The sequence below is a fragment of the Saccopteryx bilineata genome, chromosome 2 (genome assembly GCF_036850765.1).
Source record: "Saccopteryx bilineata isolate mSacBil1 chromosome 2, mSacBil1_pri_phased_curated, whole genome shotgun sequence".
Lineage (NCBI taxonomy): Eukaryota > Metazoa > Chordata > Mammalia > Chiroptera > Emballonuridae > Saccopteryx > Saccopteryx bilineata.
The window spans coordinates 60,794,078-60,821,187 of NC_089491.1; the positions used below are offsets into that span (position 1 = coordinate 60,794,078).

Consider the following 27,110-nt stretch of genomic DNA (forward strand, 5'->3'; position numbering starts at 1 on the left):
CAAAGCATGAAGCTATATATGCCCCTTAGTGAGAGAAGCAACAAGGGCTGGAACTATATAGGTTTGAAAGATATCTAGAAGCAGGTAGAAGTCTTGTGAGCAAATGAACACAGGGGCAGGGAAGGGGAATTGGAAAAGAAAGACCTAATTTTTGGTGCACTTGAGCCCCACAGACTGAGGATCTTATTTGTAGGTAAGTGCAGAGACTATTTTTTAGGCCTTCAACCTCATAGTTAATTCTCTTAAGGAAGAAATAAACACTTTCCGAGTTGGCTCCTGCCAACGTCTGCCCTATGGATCTTGCAGAACGCCCTTGTTGGGGGAAGGGAGCTACAAGACCCCACGGGGTGGTCTGCACCTCCTCCAAGCAGCTGCACGACAACCATGCACAACTTTGCTCTCGACCTGGGAGCCCAGTCCAGCTCAGCTCCGTGCAGCGGTCCTACAGCAATGCTTTCGGTATTCGCAGCCCGTGCAAACTTAAAAGTCACGGGAGCACTGCGGTTAGAGTTGGGGGATGGTGGGCGTGGCCGCGCCCTCTCCCGCCCAGGAGAGTCCCGGGAACATTCCAAAAAGTATCCAAAAGCTCTGCACTGCGCGCGAAAGGAAAATATAAAAGGGCACAACCCCCTACCACTCTGGGCGTTGCGTGTCCAGACCTCGCCAGTCCGGGGACACCATCGGCTGCAGCACACGCCTTCTGCGTCTTCTCCCTAGTCGGCTGTGAGCTTCCCTTTTAGCGGTCTTCAGATCCTAGAGCTGAGCAGAGAGTACTTGCGCTTTTCTTTGGGGGCAACATGCCTAATGACGACGCATTCAGCAAGCCCTCGGCAGCGTCGGAGGCCTCGCACGCCCCCGGGGCACCGACTCAGGGCAAGTCTGGGGGTTTCGGCAAACCTACCGGGGCCGTGCCGGGAACCTCGGGTGCCGGAGGCAGCGGCGGCTCGGGGGTGTCGGGCAGTGGCTCCGGGAGCAAGAAGTCCCCACGGCTGCCCAAGTGCGCTCGATGCAGGAACCATGGCTATGCGTCGCCGCTCAAGGGCCACAAGCGCTTCTGCATGTGGCGGGACTGCCAGTGCAAGAAGTGCAACCTAATCGCCGAGAGACAGCGCGTGATGGCTGCTCAGGTGAGTGCGGGCGTCCAGGCACCGGGGTTCAGCCCCGAACGTTTTTGGTTAAACTCCCTCCCGCCTGGCTGGGGCCACGACGGGCCCAGGTTCGGGAGAGAGGCAGCGGCGCGCCCCGGCCCGGGGCTACCAGCCACGCACCGACGCCGCGCTAAGGGGGAACTCGTCTCCGACCCGGCTTTCGTGGTAGGAAAGTTGCCGCGGGGTTCGCCGGGCTAGGGAAGAGGCCCCGGGATCTCCATCTCCGCCCTCGTGTTCGTCCCTTCGGAGATTCCCAGGGATTCCTGGCTCCGTCCCCCCCATACGGAGAGTTGCGCTTACTTTCGGGAGAGTGCAGGCATGGGCTGCACTTTTGGGGGAAACCAAGACCGGCAACCTATCCGAATAATGTGTCGGGCAGCTCTTTTACTGGAAAAGTCGGTGTAACGGACGCTAGGGTGGCGTGGCCCTCGCTGTGCTCTTGGTGCGCTTTTCGTCTGCGCCCCGCGTGGGTGCTGGCGGAGCGCCTCGGCCATTTTGAGCGCTACGGAAATTTTATTAGCATTTTAAAATTTGCTGTCTTGACCTAAGTTATTGAAGTATAAACTGCTTCGTGCATACTTTTAAAGCATACTTAAGAATTAAAAAAATTCTATATACGCACAGTGGAGAAAATGCTGGGCTATGAAATTTTGTTGCTCATGGTTTTTTATATTAAAGCGTCAAAACCACGACGGTAATTTTTTTTGACAGTAATTTTAAACATCTTAACAGAAATAGTTTAATGTCGTTGATGTCCTAAAACGATGTTTAGAAGAGAATAATATAGTCTTTCCAGGTAAAAGTTGTTTTATCCTTTTAAGACAGGTTAAATGCACCCAAGAAATAACTGCTAACGATGTGCTACTTTTGGGTAGGAATGTATAAATACCCTCCATTGTAAATGATTTAGGTGAGAGTGTTTAACAGGACTGCACAAATGCTTACAGATTATATTTTTATATACAGTCTTTTTTTTTTAAAAAAAGTGTTTTAAACTAGTTATATTTTGGCTTCATAGATTGTGAGTGCAGTCATGGAAATAATTTTTTTCTTGGTTTGCTTATATATTTTTTACCTTAATCTATAGTGGATGAAAAGAATAAACTGAGTGTAGTGTTGAAATGTATTACAATGACTTCCTGAAAAAAATGTATGAACATTTAAATTGTAGGTAGAAAAATATTCTGAACATTTAGTTGGTGGCTTACATAGTGTGGAGAGTATGCTTGGGAGGGGAATTTTCCTCAAAATGCAATAAAAATATCCAAGTAGGGCCATTAATTTTGAACCAGCGTTATTAGTAGGGGCATTACTAATAACAACTCTGGGAGGGGGCTCTTCGTTATGTTAAAAACAAAAGCATCTCCGGATTAGCAACTTTAGTGTTTCCCACACCAGAGGGCTTGTGTTGTGCTGGATGAAGCCTTTCAAATCCATGTAACTGTCAATTTTTAGTCCTTTTAAAATAGTTTGAAACTGGTTTTAGAAATTCATAGTAGGAAAGCTGCCGCGGGATCCTGGAACTATCATATTTAGATATGACTCTAAAGTAATTGTTTTTTTTTAATCAATTGCCCCACCCTCCCTGTTTAAATAACATTTCCTAAGAACTCTTGAGAGGTCTTAGTAAAAGGTGTCTTTACTTCATGGAGTATTGTGTTTTGTGCATGTATGAGATTTCTGTAAATTAGGCATTGATATACTACATAGGTTTGTGAGTATTTAACTCATTTCTGATCAGAGCCTTAATATTGTTTCTAAATCGCTTGGTTAATAGAAAATCTAAAATTTAAGCTTAATTCCTTAATACCTGTATTAATTATGGAAGAATTCTTTTAGAACGTTGTAGACTCCTCTTAAAATCACTTTCAAATTAATCAGCTTTCTAAATTTAAACTACAATTTTCCTAAACCAATATATAAATTGTAGTTGTGCTTCTGGTTTGACCATTTTGATTTAAATTTTTGGCTTGTCTTTGGGACTCTGAGATGCAGGTACTTTCTCATTTCATTATCACCAAGAGTCGGTTTCAACAGAAAGTCTCCCTTTTTTGTTACATGTAGTCAGCAAAAATACAATTTCTTTTATTCACACCTCTTTTTTTCAACCTTTAACAGTGTTATTCAAAAGAAGATAAGTTGAGGGACCCTGAGGAATTTTTTAGTTATGTTAGGCTCCTTCCATCTCCTCCTTTCCTGCGGGGAATATCACGCCTGTCTTCTTTTCTCTCCAACTCCAGCCTCTCCCTTCTCCAGGGACTTCGACCCCAACTCCCAGCCCTTTTCCTCATTACCTCTCCATGTGCACCACCACTCCAGCGAACAGGGCTCTTCGGGGTTTCCTAAGCAGCTCTGCCTTTCCTGCCCACTCTGTGCCCTTGTTCTGCCCCTAGCTCTTACGAGTCCCAGTCCTCAATCTAACATTCAAGGCCCTGTTCCAATACTACCCCTGGCTGATTCTTACACTTGAAGCCATTTCTGCCTCTGAATTTCTTCTGTAGGATTGGTGTGCGCCTCTTCTGTGGTGTTGGCCTCACTCTGTCTTGAATTGCATCTTTTTTTTTTTTTTTTTTTTCTGAAGCTGGAAACAGGGAGAGACAGACTCCCGCATGCGCTGGACCGGGATCCACCCGGCACGCCCACCAGGGGGCGACGCTCTGCCCCTCCGGGGCGTCGCTCTGTCGACCAGAGCCACTCTAGCGCCCCGGGCAGAGGCCAAGGGGCCATCCCCAGCGCCTGGGCCATCTTTGCTCCAATGGAGCCTCTGCTGGGGGAGGGGAAGAGAGAGACGGAGAGGAAGGAGGGGGGAGGTGGAGAAGCAAATGGGCGCTTCTCCTATGTGCCCTGGCCGGGAATTGAACCCAGGTCCCCCGCACGCCAGGCCGACGCTCTACCGCTGAGCCAACCGGCCAGGGCCTGAGTTGCATCTTTGCCTACCTCCTGTTTCTCCTTTTAAACAAGGGAGCACCTTGCGATCTAACCTCATCTTAACTGCTGTAAGATGCAATTCCCACTACTTTTACAAATTTGTGGAACGAAGGAGTGAGTAATCCTTTAGTACAGAATTAGAAAGGTCTCCCGCCTTTCTAATTTATTAGTGCTGATTTCTACTATTCAGATTGAACTCTTTTCTACGTGTGTGACTCGACCAGTTTTCCTCATTCTCCCTAGCCAACTTTATTTCCTTCTGATATACATGCTAATTTGTTTAAAAAAATATTTTTTGAGCACCTAATGGGGATCAGACGCTCTGGCTCTAGTCTAAACCATTTATCTGCTTTGATGCATATCATAGTTACCGGGAAATGAGAGACTCGTAGACCTCACCTTGGAACTAATGAATCATGGTATCTGGGGTGGGTGAGGCTTCAGTGGTTTTCTCAGAGCTGCACAGTGATGCTTATGGGGTATTGGAGGTTGACCTGCCGCCCTGTGCTTGCAGGTGGCCCTGAGAAGGCAGCAGGCCCAGGAGGAGGAACTGGGCATCAGCCACCCCATCCCGCTGCCTACCACCTCTGAGATGCTTGTCAAGAGAGAGAACAATGGCAGCAACCAGTGTCTGATGACTGAGAGCAGCAGCTCCTCGCAGCCTCCGCCGCCGGTCAGCACGCCCAGCCCTGCAGTCCCAGGTAACTGGGGCACTTGGGGGTCACACTGGCTGGGCACGAGGAGAGAAGAAGGCCTGTGGACACAGAAACAGTCTCAGGAACGTCCTGAACCCCAATCACATTCAGAGCTTAGAGTAGAGGAGTTTTTTAAAGGATTCTTCCTCTGAAGGTCTGTTTTTGGCTGCCTCACAAAGGAGATGGCCATCACTCCAGAATTGGAAGTCAGCAGCTTTGCTTTCCGGTTGGTTACTAGCCAAGACTGAATCTGGACAGAGTCAGAATCACAGAATGTCAGAGCAGTGAGCGTTTCCAGATTTCATCTCAGTCCACCCCTCCACTTTGGGGTCCTTTTGGTGAGAGCTAAAGAAAAGTCCTTCTCTGGCAAATGACTGCAGTCCATTTGGGTCAAGTGTCAGTGGGCGCTGGGAAATGAGGGAAGGCATGTCCCATTGGCTTGAATTCTCTCCCACGTGTCCTAAGACGGCATTAAGGGCTCCACGGAAGTTAACCTTTTGAGTAGTACGAACGCTCATGTATGTCCTCGTGCCTCCTGAGCATCCATTAAAAAATTTTTATTTTAAAAATGTATAAGGCAACATTAAAAAAAGGCCAATCTATGTTCTCTTGTTTCTATAAATTGGTTACCAAACGTGATTTTAAGTTAATAAAACTGTAACTGGAACTAATTTCATTTTTTGAAAAAAACACTCACTCCTGGGGGTCAGCGAGCATGAAGAAAACTCACTACTCAAAGGGTTAATGCACCTCACTTCATTCTCAGAAGTAGAGGTATGAGTCCTGTTTTACACATGTGGAAACCGAGATACAGGAAGCTTAAGTGACTGGCCAAATCTACAGCACTAGAAAGTGTCCGAATTGCCCATCTGTCTCTAGAGCTCACTGAGCTTATTGTACTGGGTCTTCAAGGTACCTCAGGCATGGTCACGGTTGAGAGCTATACTGTCCAGTGTAGAAGCCTCTGGCTACACATGGCTATTTAAGTTTAAATTAATTCCAGTGAAATAAAATGAAAAGTTTAAATTAATTACAATGAAATAATATTCAAATAAGATACACGGCCAATAAGCACATGAAAGGGTGCTAAACGTGACTGATAATTAGAGAAATGCAAATCGAAAGTACAGTGAGATATCATCTTACAGTGAGATACTAACCAACACACTGGGATGGTTGCTATATATATAAAAAAACAACAAATAAACAAAAATCCCAGAAAATAACAACATTGGTTAGGATATGGATAAATGGGAAATTTTGTGCTCTGTTGGTGGGAATGAAAAAATGGTATAGCTGGTGTGGAAAACAGGATGGAGGTTCCTCAAAAATTGAAAATAGGATTACCATATGATAATTTTTCTAGTTATATACCCAAAAGAATTGTAAGGCGGGTCTTAAAGAGATATTTCTATATGCATGTTCATAGAGGCATTATTAATAGCTAAAATATGGAAGCAATCCAAGTGTTCATCAACAGATGAATGTATAGGCAAAGTGATGTGGTGTATGTGTACAATGGAACATTGTTCAGCCTTGAAAAGGAAGGAGATTCTGGCACATGCTACAAAATGGATGAAACTTGAGGATATTTCTCTAAGTGAAATAAGCCAGTTATGAAAAACAAATACTGTATGATTCTTAAATACTTAGAGTAGTCAAAATCATATAGACAGAGAGTAGAATGGTAATTGTCAGGGACTGGGGGGAAGGGAGAATGAGAATTATTGTTTAATGGGTGTAGAGCAGCGATTTTCAACCTTTTTCACATTATGGCACACATAAAAGTATGTTTTTAGATGATCTGACAAAAAACTAGGTATAATTTTGATTCACACTGAATGGCTGTTGTTGTATTGGCTGTTAAACATTTTTTTTAATGTAACAATCTAAGGAAAAAGAGGTCTGTGCTCCTGACTAAATAGTCAGGTACTGCATGTTTTAAAAGTTCTTGCTGGCCCTGGCTGGTTGGCTCACCGGTAGAGCGTCGGCCTGGCGTGCAGGGGACCCGGGTTCGATTCCCGGCCAGGGCACATAGGAGAAGCGCCCATTTGCTTCTCCACCCCCCCCCTCCTTCCTCTCTGTCTCTCTCTTCCCCTCCCGCAGCCAAGGCTCTATTGGAGCAAAGATGGCCCGGGCGCTGGGGATGGCTCCTTGGCCTCTGCCCCAGGCGCTAGAGTGGCTCTGGTCACGGCAGAGCGATGCCCCGCAGGGGCAGAGCGACGCCCCGCAGGGGCAGAGCGTCGCCCCTGGTGGGCGTGCCAGGTGGATCCCGGTCGGGCGCATGCGGGAGTCTGACTGACTGTCTCTTCCCGTTTCCAGCTTCAGAAAAATACAAAAAAAAAAAAAAAAAAAAAAGTTCTTGCCGCACACCGGTTGGTGTTGCCGAGTTTTGGTTTTACAAGATGAAAAGAGCTATGGGGATCGATGGTGGTGAACTGTGCGCTTAAAAATGGTTGAGACGGTAAATTTTACATGTATTTTACTACAGTAAAAATAAATTAAAAACCTTAAGTTCCTCAGTTGCACTAGCTGCATTTCAGGTGCTCAGGAGGCACAGAAAGCTAAGGCCTGCTGTATTGGATTGTGTGCACTTCCTTTTCTCTCTTAGATCCACTGATGGCCCTGGCTTAGAAGGCAGGAGCTGTAAGAAAATCCACTAAAGATCTGTGAAGTCCTGATGGTAGTGAATGCATATATATGCAGTACATATGCTGAGATTCACAGGTACACGGCGTCTGCTGAGGTTAGGTGAGATACAGCGGTGCGGTGTGGTACCACTCCACTAATATTGTCATGAGCAACTCAGTTTGCTGCGCTTAACCACTGGGCTAAAGTTTCTCAGCTGCCTGTTGTTAACTGGCTGTATAACTTGGAAACATATCACTTAAGCTCTCTGGGCCTTTTGTTTCCCCTTCAAAAAAGGGGGGTGGGAGTCTAAGGGTTTTGAAGATTCAAGTCTTGACCATTATATAGAAGGAGAAGGTAAGCAGGCACCAAAGAAAGCAGGTGAGGGGTGGGACCGTAAGTTCCGCGTTGCAGGTAGGTGTGTCTGCTATCTGCCACCGGGTGGGTGCTGGGGCTGTAGGTTCTGTAATTAACAAAGGAGCAATATTCTTTCCTTTTTTATTGGCTTGGTTTCTCATGTACTTAAAACAGCTTTCAAACTTTCCTTTTCAGAAGCAGGAAGGAGTATATTAATGGTCTGATCTTTACACTTTGGGATTTTAAGATGTGTCTAAAGTTAATGATCAAATAATGCATACCTGGTCAGGGCTGAGCTGGTGGAGTGAGCTGGAGAGCTGAAATGGAAACGGGGTGTGGCAGAGGAGTAGAGAGAGGAGGTGGTGTTCCCAAACATCTTAGGAGGTAGGAACTACTCCCATTTACAGATCTAGATGCCACTGGTAAGGAAAGTGCCTCCGAATACAGCTGAGTGGAGCCAGGATTTGGTATAGGTCTGCCCAGTCCCAAAGCCCGAGGATTTTCCATTGAGCTACCTGTGAAGAGAGGCTGTGGGAACAGTGGACATGTTTCTTTGGAAAATGAGCAGTTATGATTAGAGGCATGGTTTAATCTTCAAAGGGATTTAGGGCTAATGGGCAATAAGAACAATGTTAGGGGCAAATGTCTCTGCCGTTCTCTGTTGGCATAGAAGGCTAGAGACACGGTTCTTGGTGAGGAGAAATACAGGGAAAGGGATGGGTAAATGTCAGTGCTGGGCATGCTGTAGGGCATCACAGGTAAACTTGGTGTAGCGTGTGCTGTCCTGCATTCCACCTTGGAGGAAGAGATGTCAGAGTTTAATTGTATATCCCAAAGCATCAGAGTTTAGAGCATTTCAGGCTCAATGGAGTTTAGAATGATAAAGTTCTCTCAGGGTATTTCAGAGTAGCATTAGGGAAATTACAAATAGAAGCAGTTAGAAACAAGATAGAAGGTTCAAGGTCAAGGAAGATGTGACCCAGCGGTGGGATTCAGCCAGTTCATACTGCCAAACCGATACCTGATTTTCTGTTGAGTTCAGTGCATTGTTTGTTAAAATGGCACTTGCAATCAGTGTTTTCTCTAAGGTGGGCACCTGGGCAGCCACCCAATGTGGAATTTACATTCCTTATTCTTTTTTAACATTCATTTGTGCAACAGCGTATTCTAAACCCTGTTGTAATGTTCATTCCATCCATAGGTGAAAAAAATTGCAAGTGAGGACACCAATCAAGAAACAGTATGGAAATACTTAAGTAACAGTTTTATTGGTTTTTTTGTCAGGTATTTAATATTTTTTCATTAATATTTTAAAACTCTTGTAATCTAGTTTTGTGTGCCTCTTTTATTCTTGATTAAGTATTAAATGCATGAAATAATAAACTACCTTTTGGTATATCAGTTTTTTATACTTAAAATGGTCATTAGGGCAGAGAACCGGTTGTTAAGTTATTTGAATCCCACCATTGATATGACCAGATTCCCCTCTTTGCCTCTGGAGCTGATAGACCTTGGAGTAATTTTCGAGTCTTGATCAACACTCAAAGGGGGGAGAGGAATGTGGCAGCCAGCAGTGTGTTGTGCTCATGTGCTGAGTTTTGGATGGAAGGTGTCGCTCTGGAGGCTTGGTCTCCCAAAGGTGAAGGGCTCCTCCCTGGCCAGCTCATCTCCCTGGGCCAGGCACCTCAGATGCATCATCACCATTCACTGGACTTTTTTTTTTCTCTCGTATTTGTCTTAAGTAAAAAGTGGGGAGACAGAGACAGACTCCCACATGTGCCCAACTGGGATCCACCCAGCATGCCCACTAGGGGGCGATGCTCTACCCATCTGGGTGTTGCTCTGTTGTGGCTGGAGCCATTCTAGCGCCTGAGGTGGAGGCCACGGAGCCATCCTCAGCAACTGGGTCAACCTTGTCTCAGTGGAACCTTGGCTGTGGGAGGGGAAGGGAGAGACAGAGAGAGGAAAGGGGGAAGGGTGGAAAAGCAGATGGGCGCTTATCCTGTGTGCCCTGGCTGGAAATTGAACCCGGGACTTCCACACGCTGGGCCAACGCTCTATCACTGAGCCAACGGGCCAGGGCCTATAATTTTTTTTTAATCTAAAACAATTTGGAATGTTTTAAATTTTTATTTATTCATTTTTAATTTTTTCATTGATTTGAGAGAGAGAGAGAGAGAGAGAGAGAGAAAGACATCAATTTGTTGCTTTACTTAATTGCATCTTGTAAGTGCCCTGACGGGGTTGAACCTTGACCTCTGGATGCTTTTTATCCACTGAGTTGCCTGGCTGGGGCCAAGCTTGCAATGTTTTAATGGCCTAGTATTCGGTTAAATAGATGTGGAAGGCTAGGATTTGAAATGATTTTGTAACAGTGGTAGGAATAGTTATGGAGTAGTAGAACCTACTAACCTGGCTCACTTGGGGGCAAGTTGCTAACTTCCTTTTCCTAATACCTTGTGTTTAGTTCTACAAGGCAGTAGTCTAGTGAAATTCAATAGAGTTCCATGCCCTTGAAGTTTCTTAGTTATCTCCTTTTGGCTTCTGAAAGAGCCAAAAGTGAGAGTGAGAAACACCCAGGAATTAATGCCGAGATTGTGGCCGAGTTCTGAGGACATTGTGAAGGCAGTTGGATTTACCAAGCGGTGGTTTCATTTATTAGAGAACTGACCATGTACCTTAAAAAAAGTCTCTACAGTCCTTAGCTAAGATTTGCTAAGATTGACTAAATCACTGACTAAATGTTCCTCAGATAATGGGTATCAAAGACTTTTGTGGGTATAACTGTGGAAGAAGTAGCTTCTTGAAGAAATACCCTGTTCATTGCTATTTCTTATACTGGCGGGATCAGATGTTAGTATTTTGGGGGCACCCAGAAAAAAGGAGCAATTTGGCTTATAATTGACTGAATTAATAATAACTTCAACATTATCCCTGTGGTCTTACTCTTTTTAAACTTTAGCATAGAATATGTATATTTCTGATTGCAAAAGTTGTGGATAAACTTTTAAAAATAGATCAGGCGTGCTTGTTCTTTGGGCTCCTCTTGGTTATTTTCTGCTCCGTTTTTCCTTCGGTGTCCTGTGCAGCCGTGGGTGCCATGTACCCAGTGCTGACACTGAGGTCTGCCCGGTCTTTGCCTCTGCTATTCTGTGCAGAGGTGTCAGATGAAGGTTTGTATTGTAGACAGTTCGGTTCTGCATGTGTATCCTTTGTAAATAAGGGCCTGAATGTTATCTCCTGTGGGGCCCTCCTTTCTGGAGCACCCTGGACTTCCACACACACTCGCATTCACACTCCCCCACATCAGACCACCTCCTACCGTTTTGGGCCTTCCCAGGGCAGCCCAGCGTCCTGTGGCCCGGAGCCTGCTTTCACGTCCCTGTCCCCATGGGGAGGGGTCAGTCAGGTCCGTGTCTATAGTGGTGGGGCCCCCTCCTTCACGTCTCTTCTTTAGCAGTGATTCCACTTATGAATACCGAGGGAGAGGGAGAGAGAGAAAGCACACACAGCAGGTAGGGGAACACATTTTGTGTGTATCTTCTTTTTTTTTTCCATTTTTCTGAAGCTGGAAACAGGGAGAGACAGTCAGACAGACTCCCGCATGCGCCCGACCGGGATCCACCCGGCACGCCCACCAGGGGCGACGCTCTGCCCACCAGGGGGCGATGCTCTGCCCATCCTGGGCGTCGCCATGTTGCTACCAGAGCCACTCTAGTGCCTGAGGCAGAGGCCACAGAGCCATCCCCAGCGCCCGGGCCATCTTTGCTCCAATGGAGCCTTGGCTGCGGGAGGGGAAGAGAGAGACAGAGAGGAAAGCGTGGCAGAGGGGTGGAGAAGCAAATGGGCGCTTCTCTTGTGTGCCCTGGCCGGGAATTGAACCCGGGTCCTCCGCACGCTAGGCCGACGCTCTACCGCTGAGCCAACCGGCCAGGGCCTTGTGTGTATCTTCTAAGTGCTGAAGTGCTTTACAAAAATGAAATGTAGTTTGAAAATGGAGTGATGTCCCCATGTACTTTTTACCGTAAGAAATGTGACTGGTGAATTAACAATGAAGGATACTGAGCTTTTAAGTTTACAAAGACAACTATTTTTTAATTGAATTTATTGGGGGTGACATTGGTTATTAAAATTATATCAGTTGCAGGTGTATAATTCTATAATGCACCAGCTGCATATTGCATGTTCACCACCTCAAGTCAGGTCTCTTTCTGTCACCATTGACCCCCTGTACCCTCTCCTACCGCCCCCACCCCCTTTCCCTGTCGTAATCAGGGACACACACACTGATGTCTGTGTCCATGAGGTGCTTTTTGTTTTCTTTTGCTTAATTCCTTCACCTTTTTACCCAGCCTGGCACTGCCCCTCCACTCTGACAGCTGTCAGTCTGTTCTCTGTCTGTGAGTCTGTTTAAAAAATGTACTATTTTTTTTAATAATTTTATTTTTAATGGGGTGACATCAATAAATCAGGATACATATATTCAAAGATAACAAGTCTAGGTTATCTTGTCGTTCACTTATGTTGCATACCCATCACCCAAAGTCAGATTGTCCTCTGTCACCTTCTATCTTGTTTTCTTTGTGCCCCTCCCCCTCCCCCTTTCCCTCTCCCTCTCCCCCCTCCCCCCGTAACCACCACACTCTTATCAATGTCTCTTAGTTTCACTTTTATGTCCCACCTACGTATGGAATAATGCAGTTCCTGGTTTTTTCTGATTTACTTATTTCACTTCGTATAATGTTATCAAGATCGCACCATTTTGCTGTAAATGTTCCGATGTCATCATTTCTTATGGCTGAGTAGTATTCCACAGTGTATATGTGCCACATCTTCTTTATCCAGTCATCTATTGACGGGCTTTTTGGTTGTTTCCATGTCTTGGCCACTGTGAACAATGCTGCAATGAACATGGGGCTGCATGTGTCTTTACGTATCAGTGTTTCTGAGTTTTTGGGGTATATACCGAGTAGAGGGATTGCTGGGTCATAAGGTAGTTCTATTTTCAGTTTTTTGAGGAACCACCATACTTTCTTCCATAATGGTTGTACTACTTTACATTCCCACCAACAGTGGATGAGGGTTCCTTTTTCTCCACAGCCTCTCCAACATTTGCTATTACCTGTCTTGTTAATAATAGCTAATCTAACAGGTGTGAGGTGGTATCTCATTGCAGTTTTGATTTGCATTTCTCTAATAACTAAAGAAGCTGAGCATCTTTTAATATATCTGTTGGCCATTTGTATTTCTTCCTGGGAGAAGTGTCTGTTCATGTCCTCTTCCAATTTTTTATTGGATTGTTTGTTTGTTTGTTGTTGAGTTTTATGAGTTCTTTGTATATTTTGGATATTAGGCCCTTATCTGAGCTGTTGTTTGAAAATATCATTTTCCATTTAGTTGGCTGTCTGTTTATTTTGTTATCAGTTTCTCTTGCTGAGCAAAAACTTCTTAGTCTGATGTAGTCCCATTCATTAAAAAAAATGTACTATTCTTAAGAGCAGTTACTGGTTCACAGGAAAATTGAGAGGAAAGGTACAGGTATTTCCCATGGATCTCCTGCGCCCATATACACAGCCTCCTCAATGATCAATACCCCCTTCAGAGTGGTGCATTTGCTACAATTGATGACCTACTAATCACCCCACGTCCACGGTTGACTAAAGGGTTCACTCTTGTATATCCTGTAGGTTTGGACAAATTTATGATGACATAGATCTACCATGATAGTATCACACAGTAATTTCTTTGTCCTCAAAATCCTCTGTGGAGTTAAATTTTAAATACATTACAGTTTTTATCTTTAAAAAAAATTTATTGATTTTAGAAAGAGGAAGGGAGAGAGAAACATTGATTTGTTGTTCCACTTATTTATGAATTTGTTGGCTGATTCTGGTATGTGTCCTGACCGGGGATCAAACCTGCAGCCTTGGTGTATCAGGACAATGCTATAACCAGCTGACCTACCCGGCCAGGGCTTCAGTTCTTTCTTTGAAGTTTTCCAGTATTGTACAGGAAGAAGCTCTTCATTATCCAAGTCAGTTTGAGAGTTTATTTTAGAAAGGTTCTGGTCCTTATGTGAGTGAGCTCCATTTGATTTTAGACAGACCTCTCAACTTCAGGTAGAATAGAAAATGTGTAGATACTTGGTTTAAAAATGCCTTTAGATGAAAGCATTCCCAAGTTTTACTTTGAGAAATTTCCAGGATATCTAACAAAACAAAACTTAAACTAAAGCAACAGTAGGTGGCTTGAATGGAAGAGAACACTTAGAGTTAATGGTACTGGTCATTTTGATAGCCTTACATGTCAAATATAGCAATTAATTGGCCTGATAGATATTCTCTGTAGATGGTATTACTGTGAAACAATTACAACTACAAAGTACACAGAAAGTCGCCTACTGGCCTACCCCTATTTAGGAAGGAAATTTAGGCCCTGGTCGGTTGGCTCAGTGGATAGAGCATCGGCCCGGCTTATGGATGTCCTGGGTTTGATTCCCAGTCAGGGCACACAGGAGAAGTGACCATCTGCTTCTCTTCCCTTCCTTCTCCCTCATTTCTCTCTTTTCTTCTCTCAGAGCCAGTGGCTTGATTGATTTGAGCTTTGGCCCCGGCTGCTGAGAATAGCTTGGTTGATTTGAACATTGGCCCCAGATAGGGGTTGCCAAGTGGATCCCAGTCAGGGTGCATGTGGAAGTCTATCTCCTCTCCTTTCACTTAGAAAAAAAGAAAGAAAGAAATTTAGAAAACAGAGTTACAAAAATGGTGAATACAGAATTTAAAGTCACAAGTTAATTTTGTAACCAGCATATGAAAAAGACATGAAAATATTTGATTGATTTGCATTTATATCTCTTTGATGAAAATGTACTCTTTTTTTTTAAAAAAAGTTGTTTTTAATGTATTGTGTTAAAATGGTTTCAAGTGTCCCACTCAGTATAACACCTTCTACACACCACATGTACTGTTAAGGGCAGGAATAGCATTCATGTGCATAGCACAGAACTGGCTTTGTAGTAGATGCTATGAATGAGTACTAGTGGTTCAAGGTGAAGTGCTTTAAAACACTAGATTAGTGATCATGAACTGACCTGCAGATACCAGAAAGTAAAACCATTCATCTTCAATGTGCATTTTTGTTTTGTAACTTTTTAAAATGTGGGGTTTTTAATGGCTAGACATTAAGACAATTTAACAGCTCAAAGGTATAATTCATATTCCATACAATTAACCTATTTGAAGTGTACAATTCATTGTTTTTTAGTAAATTCACAGAATTTTGCAATCATCACTACATCTAATTGTGGAACATTTTTTTATCTCCCGAAAGAAACTCTGTACGCATTAGCAGCCACTCCCCACACCAGCACTAGGCAACCACTAATATATTTTCTGTCTCTCATTTTGCTTATTCTGGACATTTCACATAAATAGAATCATTGATATGCAACCTTTCGTTGTCTGACTTCTTTCACTTAGCATAATGTTTTCAAGGCTCATCCATGTATGTGCTTATTTTTCCTGTTTTTAAATTTAACTAAGCAATATTCTGTTATATGGACCTACTTACATTTTGCTTTTTCATTCATCAGCTGATGGACATTTGGTTGGCTTACACTTTTATGCCTATTATGAGTAATGCCTTTATAACATTTTTGTCTGGTTTTTGTCTGAATATATATTTCAGTCTCTTGGGTTTTTATCAAGGAGTGGAATCGCTAAGTCGTATGTTAACACTATGTTTTTAACCTTTTGAGAAACTGCCAGAATGTTTTCCAAGAAGTCTGCACTATTTTGCATTCCCACCAGCAGTGTGTGAGGGTTCCAGAAAATTCCAGTATATTTTTTTTAAAGGATAGGATGCCTTCATTCTGACAAAAACTACAGATAATGAAACCCAGTGGGAGTTTTTTTGATGACCAGAAATTTAGATCATGGAGGGTACTGTAGGTTTGCATTTTATTATCATTAGAAATATGTTGATATTCAGTATTTTAAAAAGTTTTCTTTTACCTTATTATCATATACAGTTCTTAGTGAAGGGAACAGTGTTGGAGGAAATAAACCATTGAGGGAACAGTGTTGGAGGAAATAAACCATTGAGGGAACAGTGTTGGAGGAAATAAACCATTGAGGGACTAGCCAATAGAAATACTGGTTTGTTTCTGAATAGCTAAAGCAACTTTTCCTTAGAATGAGGGCTAGAGAATCCTGCTTCCCTAGAAATTTAGCAAGAATAATTGGGCCCTGGCCGGTTGGCTCAGCGGTAGAGCGTCGGCCTGGCGTGCGGGGGACCTGGGTTCAATTCCCGGCCAGGGCACATAGGAGAAGCACCCATTTGCTTCTCCACCCCCCTCCTCCTTCCTCTCTGTCTCTCTCTTCCCCTCCCGCAGCCAAGGCTCCATTGGAGCAAAGATGGCCCGGGCGCTGGGGATGGCTCCTTGGCCTCTGCCCCAGGTGCTAGATTGGCTCTGGTTGTGGCAGAGCGACGCCCCGGAGGGCAGAGCATTGCCCCCTGGTGGGCAGAGCGTCGCCCCTGGTGGCCGTGCCGGGTGGATCCCGGTCAGGCGCATGCGGGAGTCTGTCTGACTGTCTCTTCCCGTTTCCAGCTTCAGAAAAATACAAAAAAAAAAAAAAAAAAGAATAATGGTTACCTTTGGGTTTCTAATCATCACTTTTGTGGAAAATAAAAGGGGAAACCTGAGAGTTGGTGAAAACGGACAGCTGAATGGGAAGATGGTAGTTTCAAAGACTGTCTTAGAATTTACTGCCAACAGCAGGTCGTGGCATTGGAGAACTTTTACAGGTGACATCTGTAAGGCTAGCAGTCACCTCCATCATGGCCATTCACATGCAGGTTCTCATTGGATTCAGGCAGATGGTAAAGAAACAGTGGAGCCAAAAAATGGTGGGCTATTCCTTTATTTAAGTCTCGTACCGGCCGATGAGCAAACACACAGGGAAAACACTTTCACTCAGAACTCACAGAGCTACTGACACATTATCCGGTTCCACAACCAGGAGAATCTTCTCTGGTTTCTCCTAGAATCAAAGGCCTCCCCAATCCCAAAGCTCCTCACCTCTGGTTCCCCAGCTTCTCCTTCAGCACTCTGCCTTCTCTCTGCTCTCACTCTCCAAAAAATGGCTTCCCTCTCCTCCAGTACACATTAGCAAGACAATGGCCCTTCCCAAGCAGGAAGGTAATTTGCAATTTTACAGATCACATACCTGGCACTGCCCATGCCATTTCTTAACACTAAAAGTGAGCAAACTAAAAAAATACAGATTTTACAAACTCATTTGCCCAATAGCAATGCGAGGTATTGTCATAGTGTGATACAGTCTTGCATTCGCTGCTGTAGGAATTTTGGAATCTCAGGAAGCTCATGGGGCATCATTTTCATTTGCCCATTCTGTAGTATCCCTCTGGACTTCTTGAATGGTGGAGTCCTGGTTGTCTGCTGGTCCAGCGAGCCTGTCCATTGGCCACTCCTTCAGCCCCTTTCTACTCTTTGAATCTTGTAGACAACTTTCTGACCCATCTGTTGTTTTTGCTAGGCCAGCTTTCTTCAAAGCGTCTTGGCTTTTGAAATCACCTGTAGACTCACAGGAGATAAGATGATTCCTTTTATCTCTGTCAGCATCCTTTCTTTCCTCTCTTTTCTTCTTCTCCCAGCCCCTAAATTTTTGCTTTATTGCTGACTTCTTTGTTTTATACGCTGGTCGAATCTGTACTTTTGAGATAATGAGGACTCTGAAGTTTCTCAAAGGACTGAGGTTTACAGGGAAGGGTGAGCAGGGGAATGTCAGCTAACACCTTCTGCAGGATTCTATAAATTCCTTCCCTCTGCCAGATGACCTGGGCTCTGAGCTGCACCATGCAATATGCCAGGAAGGGAAGGAAGCACGGTGGGTTTGCCTATGGTGCCCTCGTGGTTCTAGTAGCTGTCTCTCTGGTTCTTGACTTGTCAGGGTTCCTTTGGCCACGGTCATAGGCAGCTCTGTAAGTCTAGGTCTCCATTTCGGTCTCAGCCTGACGGTGTCTTATTTTTTCCAACTTGCAAAAAAAATTCCATGTGTCAAACTTCTTGACTCCCTTAAGAAAATTCACATAAATATTGATCCCTGTTGCTGAACCAAATTTACATTTCAAACCCAGGTTACTCTCATCTCTCCTGTCTGTTGGTGGACTCCATAATCCCTAATCTAGTTTTAGTGTGCGGTACCACAGAACATGCTTTTCATAAAATATGTATAATAAACCCTTAAGATGAACTATGAATACCTGGCTTGTCAAAAGAAAATATTAATTCAATGTAATAATGGTAGCAAATTTTCTGATACTTATAGGCAGCAAGGTCCTTAGATCTGCTTCAGGCATCCAATATGAGTTTAATCCAGTGTATACTCACAGATGACTTTTGGTATTGATTTCAGCACTTATAAAACTACTGCCTATTTTTGCATCACCCTTTAACTGTGGTCCTGAGGTTTGGGGCTTTCTCTGAAATAGAATGTGCATTAATTCAGGGAAACAGATTGGACCTGTCAAACACTAGTAAATGTTTGCTGAACCAAATTGAGTTCATCTTTGCTGGAGAGTCTACCGTTTGAGCAAGATTCCCTCCATCCCTTTTTTCCCCTTCCTCCTGTTTTTTTTTTTGTTTGTTTGTTTTTGTTTTGTTTTTTTACAGAGACAGAAAGAGGGACAGAGAGACAGGAACAGAGAGATGAGAAGTATCAGTCATTAGTTTTTCGTTGTGCATTGCAACACCTTAGTTGTTCATTGATTGCTTTCTCATATGTGCCTTGACCGCGGGCCTTCAGCAAACCGAGTAACCCTTGCTGGAGCCAGCGACCTTGGGGCCAAGCTGGTGAGCTTTTGCTCAAACCAGATGAGCCCGCGCTCAAGCTGGTGACCTCGGGGTCTCGAACCTGAGTCCTCAGCATCCCAGTCTGACGTTCTATCCACTGTGCCACCGCCTGGTCAGGTTTTTCTATTTTATCTTTCCCTCACTCAACAACTACTCATTGTTTGACTTCATTGGGTCTGAACCTTTTCTAGATATGAAATATACAGCAGTACATAAAGCATCTGTCTCCTGAGTCTTATATATCCAGTGGGGGAGACTTTGATAAACAAGTATACCAGTAAATAAGCAAGAGATTTTCAGAAAGTGACAAGTGCTATGAAAGATAAAGTGATAAGATGGAGGTGTTTGAAGGAACAGGGGCTGTTCAATAGTGTAGTTAGGGAAAGAAGGCCTCTCTAAGGAGATTAAATTGGAGCTAGTCCTGAGTGATAGTGAGTCATTGTGTTCAAGGTCTGGGGGTAGAGCCTTCTAGGCAGAAGGTGCAACAAGGTGAGAACTCAGAACAAGAAGCAGGCCAGGATGAGGACAAAGGGTGATGTCGCTGGGGGCTGCCTCTCCCAGGGCCTCGGGCCAGGAAAGAGTCGAGATTTTATTGAGTGCAATGGAGAGTCATTGGAGTGTTGAAACAGTGAATGGCGTGACCCGATTCACTTTTTTCAAAGCTCTCTCTGCTGCTGTGTGGAGTGTAGTTTGAAGGGATGGAAGTGCAGGCTGTGCAGTTGCCCAGGCAAAGGGGAGAGTGGCTTGGACTGGAGTGGAGATGGAAAGAAATAGTGGGACAGGAGGTCAATTTTGGAGGCAGTTCACATGTTATTTGATAGATATTGGCAATGACACTCTTTCCAGAGAACAGCTGCCACAGCATTGCCAATTCTAGCTTATCATTGGGGCCTTACCAGTCTGAAAGGTGAAGAGTTGTATGTTGATACGGTCATTAGAATAACAGCCCCCCCAGACATGTCCACACCTTAGTTCTGTGACCTGTGAAGGTGTTGTCTTACATGGTGAAAGGGAATTTGCAAATGTGAAGTCAAATAGATGATCCTTGCGTCTCCAGGTGGGTTCACTGTAATGGCATGAATTCTTAGAAGAGGAGAACCTTATCTTACCTGGCTGCACCTGAGGTCATCTTCATATTCTTCCAGCTTCTACTTCTCATTTCAGTTTAACCACAGACAGATCTCAAGCTAACAGCCCCAGTGATTGAACCGTTTCTTTTTAAATATCTTTTTTTTTTCTTCAGGTGAGAGGAGGGGAGATAGTGAGGCAGTCTTCCGCATATATCCCAACTGGGATCCACCCAGCAACCACATCTGGGGCTGATGCTCGAGTACCAAGCTATTTTTAGTGCTTTAGGCTGACGTGCTCAGACCAACCAAACTATCCTCAGAGCTATCCTCAGCTCCTGGGCCTCGCTTGAACCAGCTGAGCTGGCTGAGGGAGGGGAAGAGGGAGAGAAGGGGGAGAGGGAGGGAGAGAGAAGCATATGGCTGCTTCTCCTGTGTGCCCTGACTAGGAATTGAACTTGGGATGTCCATATGGCAGGCTGACGCTGTATGCATTGAGCCACTGGCCAGGACCAATTGGACCAGTTCATAAACATGTTCAGTGCTGTGACCAAGAAGTCTCTATATTATTAGTTGATATATAATGAAATGGTTCAGCATGACTGAGGAGTAGGGTATGCTGTCTAGGCAGATGTCTGGATTCTAGAGATTAGTCTTATTCTTACCAATGTGACATGAACTTAAAATGCATGTTATCAGTCAACTATTTTAAAGAAATTGTACTACTTTCTTTGGTGTGGAAAACGTTCAGGGTCACGCTTCCCGCCGGATGAGCTGTTGCTGTGACCACACAGCAGTGCCGGGCTCCACCTGGGAGAATGGTGTATGGTGGTAGAAGCTCAGCTACAGGTCTTAAAGCATGGAGACACCTGGGAAAAGCATTTTGTCGTTGCCTAGATAACTTCACACGTGAGGAGGAAGCTCCTTGTCACTGAGAAAACCCAAGAGCTATGGTCCAAAGGCCTGGGCTGGTTATGTAATACCTGATTTTGAGCAGTTTATTTAATTTGTTTATCTATTTTTTCAGAGGGTAAGTGGATAAAATATAAAGTAATGTCTGCCCCAGTTCATCTGGCAGAATCGTTGTGGTGCTTAACTAATGTGTAAGCTGCAACGAAGCACAGCAACATGTCACAGAACCCACGATTCTAGTAAGAGCAGAGGGAGGAGCCTGGATATGTCCACCCAATAGCCATACACTGTCTTATTGCAGAAATGAAACTACATGCACTGACATTGCAAAAATGATGTCTCCAGGTGAGCTTATGTCACTTCTAGCACATTTCCCTCCACCCCTCCCCTACCCCAGCTGCCAGGAATCTCAGGGATACATCTTAATGTAAAGTAACTGTATTGACCCTCACATTGGACTGGTTAGAGTAAGCTTTGCCTTTCGTGTGTGTGTGTGTGTGTGTGTGTGTGTGTGTATTAAAGATTTTATTTATTGATTTTACAGACAGGAGAGGGGTTAGGGAGTGAGAAATATCAACTCATAGTTACTTCACTTTAGTTGTTCATTGTTTTCTTGGCGTAGATGCCTTGACTGGGCAAGTCCAGGGTTTTGAACCTACAACCTCAGCATTTCAGGGCGACAGTCTATCCATTGTGTGCGCCACCACAAACCAGGCATTGCCCTTCTTGTCTTGACCTCACTTTTCTTTTTCTATTTTATTATTATTGATATATGTCTCTCGTGTTAGCTGTCTCTCTTGTCCTTTCTAAAGGCAGCGAAGAGTGTTGTACAACCACACAAATAATCAGGATGCTGAGATAAGGAGCTTCTCTTCAGTAAAATAGGTAAAGCACCATAACAGTTTGGAAGGCGCACATTTCAGAAACCTTGGGACACGTGTGTCAGGTTAAGAAGCAGGGGTGGGGTGTCCACACAGACCTTTCAGATGGGGACAGACACGTCATCATCACCTTCCAGAAGAAATTTGAGAAAGCTGAACAACATGAGTCTCGCTTGTTGCCCACCTGGTGGTAAGGATAGTATTTTTAAGTGTTCAATGTTAGCAGTTTCCCGTTTTAACACCACTCCCAAACCTGTGTGCATTTGAAAACTCGGTTCAAATTTTTCATTGGGGGCAATACAGAGCATCAAGGGCATCTCATGAACGCTATTCTAATACATTCACATCGAATGCAGTGGACGAGGAAGGAATGAACTGTGGTAGCAACACACCCTGTACAGTCCCTCATTAACAAGTTTGAGTCACAGCTGAGAGGGTCCCAGGGCATCCCACCACCCTAGGGGCTGCTGTCTCAGAGCTCTGGCCAGCCGCCTTATCCCTCTCTGCCTCCGTCTTTATCTGAAAGGTGGAATTAGGAGTTACAGGAGAAAAGGAGTACGAAGCACATCAAAGAATTTCCTTGTGGCTTTTGAATAAGGGGCCACCTCGTAGGTTGAGGGTTAACTTTGGCTGTGCTGTTTTCATCATGAAGCACCTGGGGTTTGTTTTTCTCTAAAAGATGTAGATAAACTCAAGAGAATACAGGGGAAGGGCAACAAAAATGATGTATGGTTTGGAGAGAAGGAGAATAACAGTCTATAAATATTTGAAGGGTAATATAAAAGAGGGAGAGAGATTATTTACAGCAATGGAGAGGAGTTTGTCAGGGAACAAAAGCTTGCATCAAGGAGCAGGGAGAAATTGGGTAGAACTGAAAACACAAAGTATAATAAGGGTGATTAGGCAAAGAAGTGTAATTCTCACATTAGTTTATGTTGCCAAGGGCAGGAATACGTGTTTTTCAAACTGAGAATCCTTGTGCGACTGTGAATAATAATGTTTTCCTCATTCCTTGTGGTGAAGTGCAGAGAGTGGGCAATGCTTTAGTCTTTGCTTTTGGGTGTAGTTTGTTCAATTCCCACCTCTGGCATTATGCTTGCAGAGGTGATAGTAATAATTACAGTTCTACTAGCTCTCTTTTACTGAGTGTCTGCCTCATGCCCGGTGTTATTTTAGCTGCTTTGTTATTTATATTATTTAATTTATACAGCAACTGTACAAAACAGGAACTATTTTTTCTATTTATAGGGAAATTGGAATGTAATAACATGCTCAAAATGGCACATGTATTAGAGTGGTGGGGTTGAGATTCAAAGCCAGGTCTGGGACTCACTTCATGCCCTATGTTGGGCTCTATCACCCCAGTCATGATAGTACTACTTTGGGATCCAAAAGGTAGCCAGGTTACTAAGTTTGTATCCAGGCATACATGTAAGTAAAATAGTTCAAGTCCAGAGCTCCCTTCTCTCTGTGTTTTTCTTTTCTTGAGATCTGTTTTCTATACTATCTCTGTTATTATGTTATTATTCCTATACTAGCTCTGTTATTATGTCACATTTTATAAATTTAGTTATACTATAAGCTTTAGTCATCCTTTTATTTATAGAGTGTTCTGTACAGTCTCATGTAGGAAAGAGAACTTCTCTAAGTCAAGCATTATCCTTGGTCTTATGTGCTGGTTGTGGGGACCCCTTGTCAGTATTCTGTGTTTCCCTGGACTGTCTGACTCTGGCATTTTTGAATGTTCAGTGTATTGATGATTACTTTAAAAAAAATCCAAAATTCACTGAATTAACATGCAGTAAAGGTGAAGAGTAGAGTGTCTTGCATTTTTCATGTCATCGCAAGAAGGTACCAAACCTGGAACCCAGACTTTAGCTCCCACGTTGTGCGCAGGACAGCTTCCTAAGCCACAGCGGCTGCTCCGTTTGGGGAGTCGAGTAGTTCCTGGTCTCTCGGCCTCGTAGTTATTGTGGGTAACATCTGAAAAAATATGTGCAAATTGCAGAATATTCCATAAATGAAAGATGATGTTAAATGAAAAGTTAGAAACATTTGCATTAGCAGCATCTACATGTATGTATAATATATTATATTATATATATGCTCAGCTTCTCTTGTGTAAAATCTAGGATAGTTAATAATGATTGAGACTTGTGAGGAGGTTGACATTACTCAAAGGGGACAGTGTCAGATTTTTATTGGGGGTAAAATAGGAAACGCCGGGGGTTTCAGGAAACTCTTCCACGGCCACTGCCTCTTCCCTTTGCCCATGATGCTGTGTGCTGAAGACCACGCTGAATTTCCTAGTGAGAGGTTGAGGGTGTAGAAATCGGAAATATGGCTCAGGCACTGGCGTTTTCCATGGATACATCTCACTTTGCCAATCCTGTCTGTTCTACATGGAAGTACCTTCCTTCCGGAGCTGTGTGCCTTTTTAAAATAAAGAGCTTTTTGATTTCTGTCCCCGTGCTGTTCTCTCAGTAGTGGTCTCTAGTGAATTTCTCTCTCAAGTCATCCCTAGATTACTTTTACTGTAAACTGTAATGATTTTTCCCCGGTCATATTTCTCCCAAGGTCTCCTATCTCGGTTACTTGTAAGGCTACTCCTCCCCTCTCTTGTTCTCTTTGATCTTTTATAATTGGTTTAAACTCTCCATATTTAATCTGCAGTGACTTTGTTTCTCCTCCCTATTTTTCCCTTTTCAGTCCCCGAGAATTTAATAGTCTGTTGCTTATTATTCTCTTCGTTTTTCTGGAGGTGTCATATTTTCTGTCGCTCTGTTTAATAGTCTTTTCTCCATGTCTACACATTTGTTTTATTTTAGCTGTTAATGCAAGTCTGCACTGGCTTGCAGTAAATAAAGGGCTGCACATTCTGTGCAGTTGTGGGCTTCCTAGTGTCAGATTCAGCTGACCTTGAAGGCATCTGCATATGCATGTGGTAATGTCATGGTTAAAGTGACTCTCTCTTGGAGGTACAGAGTTGAGCACTCAGTTGGTATTGAATGAATGAATGAATGAATTGATTGAGTTTTTGAGAGCTTTCTCACAAGCTGACCTTTCTGGGGCAGATGACTGTGACTGTGCAACATATATGAACGAAGAACAGCTCTGTTACCATCCCATGGTTGACTTTCTGGTGAATCCTCCCTGTGTCAGCATCCATCATGATCTCACTGAGCTCAGCTCTTCAGCTCTGAAACCCTTCTAGTCACAGCATTGTAGTCTCTTCTCAGAAAGTCAGCCTCGCTGCCACTTTCCCGGTCTGTGCCCAGTCCAGGTTTGAAGGAGAACACCCAGGTGAGTCTTGAGGCTCTGCCTGTTTTGTTGTTTTCTTTCCTGGCAAAAAAGAAACCAACTTAAAACTTGTGTGTTTGTAGGAGTATGTGGTTTTTGTTTTTCAGATAATGACCCTTGCTTTATTGTTGATGTAAAAAAAATCTTTATTTTCTTACTTGTCAATCCAAGTATTGTTTCTGTGATGGTATAGATCTTGAGAAGCACAGGTGAGGCTGGTGGTTGACGCAACCACTGATGACACCAGGTGCTGCCCAGAGTTTGCCAACTCCTTTGCCGTGGAGAGGGCATCCTATCCACAGGCCTGTGGTTTTAGAGTTCATGTACCCCAACCATCATGTCACAGACTGTTCCCCATTTCACAGAGGCTCTTAGGTCCAGTTTACTTTGAGTATAGTAGTTCTCTCTAATTCGTGGTTTTGCCTTGTGAGGTTCCAGTAGCATGATGTAATACCAGATGCCTCCCTGGGACATGAACCATTATTTGTCCAGCTATCCAGCCTGTATACTCTAGTGGCTGTTAGTCATGTGGTAGCTGCCATCTTGGTTATCAAATGGACTGTTGGTCTGACGATGCCTCTATTCAAGTAACCCTTATTTTACTTACTAATGGCCCCAAAGTGCAGGAGTAGTGATGCTGGCAATTCGGATATGCTGAAGAAAAGCCATGTAGTGTTTGTTACTATTGCCAGGTAGATAGTAGTGTATGTCACCATGCCTGTCTCATTCACTTTTCTTCATCTTGTCATGTAGGCATTGTATCATCTCACATCATCAAGAGAAGGGTGGGCACAGTACAATAACATATTTCGAGAGAGAGAGGGAGCACATTCAGAGAGCTTTTATTATGGTATATTGTTATGATTGTTCTATTTTGTTATTTGTTATTGTTGTTAATGTCTTACTGTGTCTACTTTGTAAATTAAACTTGCTCATAAGTATGTTTGTGTAGGAGAGCACATGGTACATATAGGGCTCAGTACTACTTGTGGTTTCAGGCATCCACTGGGGGTCTTGGTCCACTTTCCTCATAGATAAGGGGACAATGACTATATTTCCATACAGTTCTTGATATTGACAGCTTTCCTATAAAATGGAATTTCTGCAAGTCTGTTACATTGTTAGTGCTCCGGGTGTATAAAATCTGTGCAACACAGGTTACTAGGTGAGGAAAATAAAGGCAGATGTTATGGGAGTGTGACTAGTTGTAAAACACTGGCCACTTACATAGCTTCTATCATGCTGTTTCTTAGTTGCTATGTAACATTTTAGTTGACAGGCCCAGCTTGGTTCTTGGTAAACATTTCTTTCAGTTACAGTTTGACTTTCTTTTCAGTTAGGATGTTGCTTGATATGTAGATAGATATGTATATCTCTGTGTGTGCATGTATATGTATATGTATGTGTGTATACATATATATGTATATAAATATGTGTGTGTATATATACACACACACATATATATATTCATACATATACATATATATATGTATGAATGAAATATTTTGTATGTTTCCAGATACATATTCCAAGTCGAGGTAGCCTTCAGGGCCGTGTAACTGCTGCCTCTGCTATTATCAAAAGCCAGGAGTTTCTGGGTCCAGTTGCAATAAAAAGGCATTGTCATAATTGAAGTCTCAGTTGGGCAATCTGATTGGCAGAGCTTATGCATGCCTAGGCCCTGACTGCACAGAGGCTGGGAATTTGGGTTCCAGTCCTTACATTGAGGAGGTAAGAATTGTCACAAGGATGACATTTTTTTAAATCCTCTCAAAAAATTTTTTTCAATTACAGATTACATTCAGTATCATTTTGTATTAGTTTCAGATGTACAGCATAGTGGTAGACAGTCATATACTTTACAAAGTGTTCCCTTGATACTTCCAGTGCTCCCCAGAAACCATACATAATGACTACAGTCTTACTGACTGTATTCCCTATGATGTACTTTATCCCTGTGACTATTCTGTACACTGTTTCTCAATCCCTTCTTTTTTTTCACCCAGTCTCTCAATCCCCCTCCTCTCTGTCAACCACCAGTCTGTTCTCTGTATCTATGAGTCTCTTTGTTTTGTTTGTTCATTTATATTGTTCTTTAGATCCCGTGTATAAGGAAAATCATATGGTATTTGTCTTTCTATGACTGACTTTTTACCATAGCACCTTTTAGGTCCATCCATACTGTCACAGATGGTAAGATTTCATTCTTTTTTATGGCCGGATAATACCAGCCTGAAATTTTTTGCTGCACCCTTCTATCGCGGTGGTTAGTGACATGTTTGGTGGAGCAGCTAGCTGTGAGGAGAGGACCAAGGATTTGG

General features: G+C 43.5%; 1 protein-coding gene across 2 annotated transcripts in view; it reads left to right on the forward strand.

The window, feature by feature from the left end:
- The first annotated feature begins 797 nt into the window (after positions 1 to 797).
- Positions 798 to 27,110, forward strand: part of DMRT1 (doublesex and mab-3 related transcription factor 1) — a 122,201-nt gene continuing 95,888 nt past the window's right edge. Inside the window, exons 1-3 of one of the 2 annotated variants that reach the window (XM_066257153.1) lie at positions 798 to 1,127; positions 4,591 to 4,777; positions 14,189 to 14,194. In XM_066257153.1, the coding sequence (XP_066113250.1) occupies positions 798 to 1,127; positions 4,591 to 4,777; positions 14,189 to 14,194 (523 nt within the window). The remainder of the gene's footprint in view (positions 1,128 to 4,590; positions 4,778 to 14,188; positions 14,195 to 27,110) is intronic. The other variant, XM_066257151.1, reaches the window with a different exon arrangement.